Source organism: Ictalurus punctatus, chromosome 29 (assembly GCF_001660625.3).
Source record: "Ictalurus punctatus breed USDA103 chromosome 29, Coco_2.0, whole genome shotgun sequence".
In the NCBI taxonomy this organism is placed as follows: Eukaryota; Metazoa; Chordata; class Actinopteri; order Siluriformes; family Ictaluridae; genus Ictalurus; species Ictalurus punctatus.
This window is the reverse complement of record NC_030444.2, coordinates 15,802,916-15,814,366: the sequence shown is the minus strand read 5'-3', so window position 1 is coordinate 15,814,366 and position 11,451 is coordinate 15,802,916. Positions and strand designations below refer to the sequence as shown.

General features: G+C 43.0%; 1 protein-coding gene and 2 non-coding genes across 3 annotated transcripts; 1 reads left to right on the top strand and 2 right to left on the bottom strand.

The window, feature by feature from the left end:
• Positions 1-437: 437 nt before the first annotated feature.
• trnar-ucu (transfer RNA arginine (anticodon UCU)) lies at positions 438-529 on the bottom strand. Its single transcript is given in 2 exon segments — positions 438-473; positions 493-529. It is a non-coding gene; the product is annotated as a tRNA-Arg (tRNA).
• A 924-nt stretch (positions 530-1,453) lies between these two features.
• On the top strand, positions 1,454-1,526 carry trnak-uuu (transfer RNA lysine (anticodon UUU)). Its single transcript has one exon. It is a non-coding gene; the product is annotated as a tRNA-Lys (tRNA).
• A 457-nt stretch (positions 1,527-1,983) lies between these two features.
• patl1 (PAT1 homolog 1, processing body mRNA decay factor) lies at positions 1,984-10,679 on the bottom strand. Its single transcript, XM_053677544.1, has 18 exons — positions 10,521-10,679; positions 8,972-9,080; positions 8,374-8,771; positions 8,193-8,273; positions 7,737-7,931; positions 7,286-7,387; positions 6,429-6,515; positions 6,036-6,244; positions 5,663-5,810; positions 5,456-5,573; positions 5,117-5,214; positions 4,957-5,016; positions 4,253-4,398; positions 3,983-4,142; positions 3,417-3,542; positions 3,108-3,199; positions 2,864-3,013; positions 1,984-2,284 (listed from the first exon to the last, which is right to left on the bottom strand). Exons 1-18 carry the CDS (start codon positions 10,533-10,535, stop codon positions 2,263-2,265), a joined length of 2,316 nt encoding a protein of 771 aa, XP_053533519.1. The 5' UTR covers positions 10,536-10,679; the 3' UTR covers positions 1,984-2,262.
• Between the last annotated feature and the right edge of the window lie 772 nt (positions 10,680-11,451).

The following is an 11,451-nucleotide window of genomic DNA, read 5'->3' as shown; positions in this document are numbered from 1 at the left end:
TGTCTTACAGTCAAATCGTGACCTTTCCAATATGTCGACGGCGTTGAAGCTAGTGACAACGGCTAAACTGGCGTCTATTATTTTCTCATACACACTATATTTTACTGGATTATCGTGTTTCCGCGTGTGTGTGTGTGTGTGTGTGTGTGTGTGTGTGTGTGTGTGTGTGTGTGTGTGTTTATAAAGACGTATTATGACAGTTTAATTTTTAAACTGTTGTTTTGTCTGAATGAATAAAACGGTGATATTTCTGCATGTATTTACTGCGGTCAACCCGGGCAGAAATGTGAGCACCATTTTTTTTTTACACACACACACACACACACACACACACACATAATTACATTAATATTATAATCGACAAATAAAATATTTACATCAATATGTAAAGTTATAAAAATCACATTTTTATCGTGAGGAAGGAAGGAAAAAAAACTCGACTCCGGTGGGACTCGAACCCACAACCTTTGAATCACTGCTCCAGTGTTTGACTAGAAGTCCAATGCGCTATCCATTGCGCCACGGAGCCACCTGTTGAGCAAGCGAGAAATTGTACCTATAACCTATCGTTTTTTGTTCTTCAATCTGCACTAAGTGGCAAAAAAACGAAATATAAAACCAGTACATATGAGTAACGGGTAATGAGCGTCTTCTGGCGGCCACACAACATCTCTGCAGTGCCATTTAAATAGGAACGGTTATTATTTTTAAATAAACTGAATGTCACAGCAAAATAACCACAGTATAGCGAAATGGATTTTATCTAATTTATCACATTATTCTCACTCAACTTATCTGACCACATTTTGTTCTTCAATCTGCAGCAGGTGGCAAAAAAGCGAAATATAAAACCAGTACAGATGAGTAACGGGTAATGAGCGCCCTCTGGTGGCCACACAACGTCTGCAGCTATTTTTTAATAAACTGAATTTCACAGCAAAATAACCACAGTATAGCGAAAGGAATTTATCTAATTTATTACATTATTCTCACATAACCGATATGATCCAATTTTGATCTTCAATCTGCACCAAGTGGCAAAAAAGCGAAATATAAAACCAGTACAGATGAGTAACGGATAATGCGCGCCCTCTGGTGGCCACACAACATTTCTGCGGTGCCATTTGAATAGGAACGGTTATTATTTTTTAATCAACTGAATTTCACAGCAAAATAAACATAGTATAGCGAAATGGATTTTATCTAATTTATCACATTATTCTCACTCAACTTATCAAGAACATTTTGTTCTTCAATCTGCAGCAGGTGGCAAAAAAGCGAAATATAAATCTATTACAGATGAGTAACGGGTAATAAGCCGTGTGCTCAAGGGTAAATACAATAAAATCGAAGTGAAGTAGTAAAAATAAATTGTTAAATGAGTAAATATTTAAAGGTATTTCATGTTCCTCTAAGGATCTTCTGGGAATAATGTTACATAAGTAAACCTGAAGCCCGGATAGCTCAGTCGGTAGAGCATCAGACTTTTAATCTGAGGGTCCAGGGTTCAAGTCCCTGTTCGGGCGAATGAGTTTTTCCTTCCTACAAATATTTTCACATCGTCACTTTTGAATACTGAAGTGTTTGTTCACATTTTAAAGACCCAATGTACTTTAAAACATTTTTAATCAGTACTTCCTGTTGCCCAGTCGGTGTTTTGGTAGGTTACATGTTAGAGTGTTTTAGTGAGTTTTTACACCACAGCAAATTTAGGTTAAAGTTTTTATTCAAGTCTATTACTGAGTGCTAGAGCGGTGATGGACAACTGAGCAGAAGATGTTTAGAGGTGCACAGCGTGTGTAGGGAAAAGGACATCTAAACCCTGACAGGAACCAGAACGAAAATAGAACATCCTCTTTTGACCAGATTAGGGATCAGAAATTGGATCATCACTATTCTATAAATGTACAGAACTTGCCCCGGAGAAGAAGGGAGAGGGAGAACGAGAGGTCGGAACTTCATGAGGAAGAATGAAAGAGTCGGTTTTATACAATAGAAATACTTTTAATTTCATGTTTTATCACAGGCATTATGTTGACAACATATTTAAAAATGCAGATTATTCATCTCCAACCTTCATCGGACGCAATCACCCACTCACACACCCACTCTCTCTCACTCACACACTCACCTAATAAGTTGGGAAAATAAGAAAATGACAGTTATGATAGATTAAAATAATTATGAGCCCTAAACATTATCAGACACACACAGACACACAGAGAGAGACTGCGGACAGCGACTCGATGGGTGAAGTAACTTCTACCTGGACAAGGCAGTGATCCTGAGAAAGAGAATAATCACAGCAGTTATTAGAACACACGCAGCATCTCTAAATACCAAATCAGAGAATCAGTGCACATCTGTATTACGCCCACAGCTGCAGTGTTTGTGATGTGTATTCGGGTGTAAATGTCTCTCATATACACACACGTCGTCCCTCTGAGAGAAACTCGACCGGTTATTCACGTATTTTCAGGCAGGTTCATAATTTTTTATTCGAGTGTGCTACAAAAACATCCACAAAGTGGTAACGGCGTCACTATGGCAACCATCATCATGCCAGTTTAACCACGGTTCTCCAGACAACGAAGGATCCGTCATCTTCATGACTCTCGAGTAATGTACGATGTGTGAAGTTAATGAAGCTGCTACAGTTTCACCAAAGTAGGGAAAAAACTATAATGGGCGTGGAAGAGTTTCATTAAATGGATTTGGGGGGACGACAAAAATACACTAATTTAAAAAATGTAATGTAATTGCCCTGTTATCTACGCTTCCAAATCTGGTTATTGTACATGGCACTTATGTAACGTGGTGCGTGTGTGTGTGTTTGTATGTGTGTGTGAGAAGTAAAACTCACTGTAGTTTCTCTTGCAGTTGCTCGAGCCTCTGGCGGTCGACGTAGCGAGAGAAGAGCGAGAGGAGGTTGGGAGGAGTGAAGAGGGGAGGAGAAAGGGAGGAGGAGGGAACCTGTAACAGCTCCCTCGTCACCGAGAACACCAACTCCGTCCTGAGGAACGAGAGGAGATGAGAACATCACACACGGCGTACAGCGGAGGAGCAGTGTTAGTGTGAGACGAGTGATCATGTGATGCTGAACTCACCAGCGATTATCGTCCATGAGCTGACAGTTAGGATCAGAGCTCTGCATCCTCTCTCCCTCACTCAGGACCAGGTACAGCAGCGTCACACCGAACTGCAACAACCAATCACATGTCCTCTCAGACTCACTCAGAGGGAGAGAGAGAGAGAGAGAGAGAGAGAGAGAGAGAGAGAGAGAGAGAGAGACACACACACACACACACACACAGAGAGAAAGAGAGACGCACAGAGACAGAGAGAGAGACAGACAGAGACACAAACAGAGAGAGACACACACACAGAAAGAGAGACACAGACAGAGAGAGAATTACTTTATTTTGCAGCACGCGGGGAAAGTGACCGTCGCCCCCCTGCAGCTCCTGCAGCAGGTCAGTGAGGGCGGAGCTCGACATGGACTGGACCACACCTACAACCGGCTCCACCAACCAGCACAGCACCTACAGACCAACACACACATACTAAACACACCAACAACAACTACTACACACAACACTTAAACAAGGACAAAAGTAATGGCACCTTATAAAAGGAGGAGCAGTTAGAGTGAGTGAGAGAGAGAGAGAGAGAGAGAGAGTGTGTGCGTGTGTGTGTGTGTGAGCTGATGCGCTGCAGCGGCTTAGCTGCATTACTGGAATGTTTGGCACACACTGTGTTTATGAGGCGCACTTTCATCTTTCACTCACCATCTCAAGGCTGTCAGTTCTTTTTTCATTTGTGCCATGTATGGAGTTTTGTGGGTGGGGCTAACAGTGTGGGCGGGGCTAACATTTGCCTGCTTAAAGCAATGTAGTGTTGGTGTAACACAGTGTGTAAAGATCATATACAGGAAAAACTAGACCAGAGGTGCCGTGATGTCATTGAAAGTGGGCGTGGTTACCTGGTCCTGCCGGTCCTTCTTGGCCAGAGCAGGAAGGTTGCGGGCGATTCCCATGACGATGGCAGCAGCTTGGGATGAAGTTAGGAATGGGAGGAGCCTAGCAACGAGGCGTTTCCCTTTACGCACCGACATGATCATCAGACACTGCTCATCGCTCACTCTACACACACACACACACACACACACACACACACACACACACACACACAGTAGATGATATTAATCCAGGACTTGTAGTGATCGAGAGATCATGTTGACTCGACTCCTCACCTGTCGTCCCACTCCTTCTCTCGCAGAGAGTTGTACAGCAGCAGTGTGTTGGATTTGTGCTGCTCCAGCAGAGCTTCTCTCTCCTCCTCTGGGGTTTGGATAAATTTCTTCTCAAAGTCCTGCACCTCCAGCAGAAGACTGTACATCTACACACACACACACACACACACACACACACACACACACACACACACACACACACACACATTCAAGCACAGGTAAACTATCCACACCAAAACCCATCTCATACCTGCAGACTGCTTAAAGATTTCTGAATGTTTTGTACTGAAATATGAAGCTCCGCCCTTTCAGAAATCAGTACGCTAAACACAGGCGTGATATTGGACAATGACGTGACTTACGAATCATTATTCTTAACACTAAGCTAGCGTTCACATTCATACTGTGCGAAAATACGTGAAGTGAAAACATTCATTTATATACATCGAAATCCAAACAAGAGTTATTCATATTATTTTGTTGGGGTGATTTAACAGCGATCATGCTAATGAGGTGGAAATCTGAGACTGATTCTGCCCCCTAGTGACAGGACATGGTCCCTACATCAGGCTACAAGCAGAAAGAGGCCAAAACGCTTAAGAAAATGAAAAAAAAAAGTTTCTATGGAGGCGCTGATATGTTAATCATGTGGTCTCAATCATCTGAATATGTAAATTCAAAGCTGCGTTTTGAACTCCGCTCACCTTCTCCACCGTGTAGAGGATCTGCCGTCTCTTATTCCACACCTGTTTCTCTCTCTTCTCCTGAACAAATCCAATCAGTGTATTCGATTAAGTTCAAGAGACCAAACCGAGCGTACACACACACACACACACACACACACACAGATGTAAAAGCTCGGACCTCATCATCGGAGCGACTCGTCACCACAGCATCAATCATCTTCCTCGGATTGTTCACGCTGGACACGGTGAGTTTACCCAGAGAACCGGCAAACTGCACTGTACACACACACACACACACACACACAGAGATTATTGTACAGATCTCTATTTGTATAAATGCCCAGTGTCAGTGAGAGACACATTTACAGCAAAACACCTCATAATTTTACATAATATGAAAAAGAAACAGGCTCCGCTACACCCGCTCATCTAAAAGTCAGGATGCATTGAGAGAATCGTGTGTGTGTGTGTGTGTGTGTGTGTGTGTGTGTGTGTGTGAGAGAGAGAGAATATTTACCTGGGCGATAGGTGTGCTCGAGCTTGGCCACCTGAGGCGTGATGAGTTTGGTGGTGTGCTCCTTCCTGCTGCTGTCTCGGTCTCGCTCCTGACGCTTCTCCATCTTTTCATAATAATTCTAAATGTTCACATTAAAGATCAATGGATAAAGGTTAAAGGTCGGGTCAAAACTAGAGCCCTAGAAGTAGTGTGTGTATGTGTGTGTACCTGGTAGTAGTAGTCATCCAGGTAAGGGTCAGTGCTCTGCAGCTGCATCATCTGAATGCGGGCCACCCAGTCCTTCTCCTTCTGGGTCATTAGATTACTGTAGGGGTCCCTGATCCTCCTGTCCCCACCTCCACCTCTCGCTCCAACACTGAGAGAGAGAGAAAACAAAAGACATGTCTCAGTAATCTCTAAACCGGTTCCTGTTGCTACAATCCGAACTCACAGTCTCCTGTTTCTATGTAAAGTAGGCAGGGCTAAATCTCGGGTAAAGGTTCAAAACCACGCCCATCAGATTTCTGTGTAAATGCTGACTAGATGTTTAACAGGACAGATTGTTTTTACACTGTAGTAAGTAGGTCATATATAAACACACTCTCTGCTCTGCATCCTCTGCGTGAGCATCCTGCGGTGCTGGGGGTGGAGGTGGGTGGTGTTGTGGCGGATCGGGGCGTGGCTAGGATGAGGGCCGTGAGGGCCCACTCTAGGAGGAGGGGGCGGCTGCCCAAAATAAGGCCTAAAGCCTCCAGCAGCACCGGGCAGCATGGGTGGAGCGGGACCAGGACCCCGGGGGAACGGACCCACCTGGAGGAGACACAGGAGATGGAGCGAGAGAGATAGATGAGATATTATATTTCATTTGTTTGATCTGACATCACAAGGCAGGTCTGTTACAGAAACTGTAGAAAATGTAACAGATGTATAAAAGAAGCTTTGTATTGTGACTGTGGCGGTGAGGTGGGTGATGGATTTGGGACAGGTGTGTTACCTGAGAGTTGAGCAGTTGGGCTCGCTGTATCTGAGACAGGACAGGAGCGACTCCAGCCGGGAACGGAGGACAACACAGGTGAGAGTTCTGAGAGCGAGAAATAACAGTCCATTTAATGCATGTTTAAATAAAATTCTATTATTTCTACACATAAATAAATAAAGCTTTTTGTTTCCAGCAGTGAGGTGCAGCATCGCTTCTTTAACACAGAGAGCTTGTGTATGATCACTAGCAGTGTGACAGAACAGATTTATTTATTGCTTTACTTCTGTTTTGGACACAATTATAACAGAAGTAAAGAAGTAACAAAAAATTATAAATAAAGTGCACGGTTATTAAAGTGTCTTTTTAAAAAAAGAAATTAAAAGCTTTGATGAGGTAAACAGATCACGTGACTGAGTTTGTATCTATTTCTTAGAGCCAAGCTGCTTAAACTACATTTCAGGCGTTTATGCAACTTTATTAATCTGCGCATTAATGGCTGTTACGTTAAATAAACGGCGGTCCTGCACGCACTTCTCAAAACTCCCACAAGAGGGCGCCATTAATTGGCGGAGCTGATATTACAAAGCCAATATAAGATTGTGGAAAAATGCTTAAATATCAGGAAAAATATCAGTAAAACCGATTAATGGTCGATATCTACTCATTAATCTATAAAACAGCACCTTTGAGGTAAAGTTACTTAATGCTATGATGTCAAATGTTTATTATATTTCACATTCATATTTTAACACGAATATAAGGTTTTATAATCAACACAGTGAATTAATCATCACAGCCCTAAACCTCACACAGAGTATGAAGTTTAAACAAGAGCGAGTGTGTGTGTGCGCGCGTGTGTGTGAGTGACTCACGGCGATATTCAGCAGGGTGTTGGGCGAGAGGCGCTCGGGGAAGGGAGGAGGATAACGGTGAGGAACTGGAGCTCTCACATGTACCGCAGTAGGATGGTGGATCTGAGGAGAGAGAAAACCACACACACACACACACACACACACACACACACACGTGTTTAGAAAGCTTAAAGCAGCAGTGTGCTGGGTGAAGTGTATTTCCAGAGCACTGTTCCTGTTTATAATATTTACTTTCTCAGGATTTGTATAATTGTATGCCAAATTTTTTTTTTTAATTAAAAAAACCCACAAAAGTTAGACAGTGAGACTTCCTGTCTACAATCTGGACGAAACATCAAGAATAAATTCAACAACACGCCACGTTAGATTGGATCAGTAATTATTTTCTTTTCTGAATGGATTACATCAGATGAGTACCGAGACACACTGTACTGTAAAACTCCAAACCTACCTGCTGATTCAGGGCGTGGCTCATGGGCTGTTTGGGCGGAGTTCCGATAGGTATCGCTCTTACAGGTGGACTTCCAATTACAGGCGAGGAGGCCCGAGGGGGCGGGACCCTTTCAGATAAATCCCGCCCCTCCTCCCTGCTAATTGGAGGAATCCGTTTCGGAAGCTCTTTCATCATGGACAACAGCGGAGATTCCTACAAGAGGAGAACAGAAATATTATACATAAAAGAAATATGTTTAAAACAGCGTTTATAAATCGGTTTCATTTTTAATTAATATAGCACCACATTATAGCAGTTTTGGTAAAAAGAAATCTGTACAGCAAACTACTTTATATTTATTTCTAGAGTTTCCACGGTTACATCAGCACTAATAACAGTATTTATTCCACTAGCATTAAGTTAGGAAGGAACACATTTAATTGTAAACATAAGAAAAATGTTTACTAATTTTACCTCCATGTGTGTGACGAGTCCATGTGTAACACTAACAGGACCGAAGCCCATGTTATTCTCCCAAATACTGTGCGAGTTCATCTGATTTAAAAAAAAAAAAAAGAGTCAGTGTTGGAGAGTGTGTGTGTGTGTGTGTGTGTGTGCGCGCGCATGCTTGCGTGTGTGCACGCGCGTAGTGTACCTGCTGCAGCGGCGGCACTGTCCCTCTGTGCAGGAGGTGTTGTTTTTGCTGGTAGCTGAGCAGCGAGCGAGACACGCCACTCAAACCCGGAGGCAAAGCCTGATTGGACGGCGCTGACGGTGGGAGGCGGGATCTGTCCAGCTCGGCCGCGCCCACCACTGCGATGGCCGGATCCGAGTCGAGGATAAGGTAAGCCAGAGACTCGGCCAGGTCATCCCCGGCCTTGTCCTCGGAGCCAAGCGGAGAGAGGGAGGAAGTGGGGGGTGGGGGGAGAGAGGAGGGAAGAGGGACGCTCTCAGGCGGAGGAGGGACGACAGGGGACGCATCCCCACCTCCCAGCAGCCCATCTTTCTCGTCCAACTCCGCCAGTCGCGCATGCTCCTCCTGCCAGTCATCATCTGTAGAGAGAGAGAGAGAGAGAGAGAGAGAGAGAGAGAGAGAGAGAAAAAGAAGTGCACTTAAATATCAGAACACATCAGAATATAAATACAGTTCTTTAACTCTGTTCGTTATTTAATAAAACTTGGGCCGAAAGACTCGCTTCATATTTCCACCACAAGCTCATCTCAGAGTAAACGTGTGAACACGGCAGATTTACCGATCGCTCCAGCGCCGAAGGTGTCATCGTTAAACTGATCAATTTCATCTTCGTCATCTACCAGACCCTCCTCCTCCTCCTCCTCCAGGGTGCAGTCATTATCAAAGGACTGGAGATGAACAGAAGATGATGAAGAGGATCAGAGCACATGATTCACTCAAATACTCGCGTAACAGTTTCACAACGTCAGTCTGATGCGACACTAATCAGATCTTCTGCATTAACGTTCCACAGATCTGACTGTACAGACTTTCAAATCAGACCCGAGTCACTTTCGTATGCGGCCCTAGATCGGACATAAGTGGCCCAGGGACGAGGATGAGTACGGGATCGGAATTTACATGGCTTTTCCAAACAAACATGACTATCATCCCCATCCAGCATCAGCACAACAGTGGAGCGGGAGTGGTGATTTCTTTGATATTCAGGGAATCGATTTGAGCGAGTGTGTATGTGAGGTGTTTGAGAGAGACGGGATCATGTTAAAGACTGATACATGGATCACTTTATGGTTACAAACATCAAGACACTCAGATCCGATCTGAGACGCCTGTACCGTGAACGTAGGCAGAATCTCTGAAAATGCGCCGCGTGTGTCAGTGTGAACGCCGCCTGTATCCCTCCTCTCTCCGACTCAAATTTCACCTCGAGTGTGATTCCCTCTGTCTCCCAGCACACTGCCGCTTTAAATTAAACTTAATGACACTCTAATGAAGCTCATTTAAATAAATTAACCAAATTAATGTCAATGAGAATGTAAACCTGATGTTACTGTAACGCTTAGGCTGGTTAGGATGATGTGACACGGCTTTAGTTTTGTGTTGTACAGATTTCTACTTAAAATAATAAGTAATAAAATAGAGGGTGTACAAACTTTTGCACTGTATAGATTTTTAGTGAGAGCAGAATGATATTCTCAGCAGTGTTTATAATATTTTCATTAGACTTTTATATCTAATTATGCAACTGTGGTTTAAATAATTGAAAACAATGTTCTTCAGATAATCTGAGAAATGAACTCCACTGTTAAACTATTACTTAACCTGTTTCGCTTGCTAACAGGCTAACTAGTTAGTTGACAATCTCCATGATGCAAGGACATTCACATCTGCAAACCAAACACACTTATGTTAAATACAAATTAAATTTAAATAAACTTCTGAAATCCCAGCATCTCAATTACACTTTCGATAAAAGTGTCACCTGTGGTCGGCTTAGTTTAGGCCTTTTCCCGCCCGTATTTACACAAATCCCGCCTCCACCGCTGTGATTGGCCAGCTCTTCATACTCCCAAGCGTCCATTCGACACCCTGTGTGTATGTAAAAGCAGTATCCAATCACAGAGCAGGATATGGGCTTTGTCCAAAAACGGTTGGGAAAAATAACAAAGGCCTCATAACACACACTGCCAGCGTTCTAGGCTAGCCAGCTTAGCCGGTTGTGTTCGTAAACAATGACACGAAAACGGCGTCGCGCGCCTGAAAACGCTCCGTTCGATCGCACGTAACCGATAACGGAGATAAAGTCAAACATGAAATAAAGGATTTACCTGAAAACGGAACATGTATCGTCAATCAGAAATGTTAACTAGCTCGATTTCCCCCCCGTGCATGTTACGCAGCTCACAGCTTCCCGTGAACGCGCTTACAGTGGCTAGCTCGGGAACGCGCTTTACGCCGCCATTTTTCTACGTGACGTTTTCATAACGTCAATAGCAAAGGACTGTACCAAAAAAGGACCGTACCAAGTAAACAGGACTGTTAAAAAACACACACAAAAAACATATAAATACAAGACTATACAAAAAAGGCGGTATAACATTTTAAGAGATTTGATATGTTTATGCGTGTTTATAGCTGTGTTATAGCAGAGATGACACGATGCCCATATCTATACTGAAAACCTGAGTATTAGCCGATAGAATCCCGTATTGTTTTCTTTAAAAGCTACTACTTTTAAAATGTTGTTGTTTTTTAACTGAAGCACTTCACACTTCAACTTTTTTTGCACAAACATCACTTACATTACCAATATAATAAATATATTAATCAGTCAAGTCTCTGTATATGTAAAAATTTCCAGTTCCAAAAATACATTTAATTTCCAATTCTAATCTTCGGAATTTCTTACAGATTTCCAATATGTTTTCTCCAACATCCGATCCACCATTTTTAAATTTTATTTATTTATTTATTCATGTTGTCGTTGTTGGTATCGGACCAATACTGATCCTGACCCTGATACTGATACTGACACTGATATTGATACTGGTATTGATACTCATACTGATATTAATACTGGTATTGATCAGACAGACATGGTGTCAGATTTTTTTCACCTGTTCCCTACCTATCCCTGCCTGTGTGGGATCTGGGTCACGCTCAAGCAGAGTCTCCTCTCTTATCCACAAAACTTGGTGTTGCTGTAAGTTTTTTATTCCAACCATTCAGAAGCCACACCTGAGAACACTTGTTTAATCT

Excerpts from the sequence above, each read along its gene's own strand:
- patl1 (XM_053677544.1), bottom strand. Across the intron at positions 5,811-6,035 it reads CAGAGGATGCAGAGCAGAGA|TGTTGGAGCGAGAGGTGGAG; the intron begins GTGTGTTTATAT and ends TCTCTCTCTCAG. Across the intron at positions 3,543-3,982 it reads AGAAGGACCGGCAGGACCAG|GTGCTGTGCTGGTTGGTGGA; the intron begins GTAACCACGCCC and ends GTTGGTCTGTAG.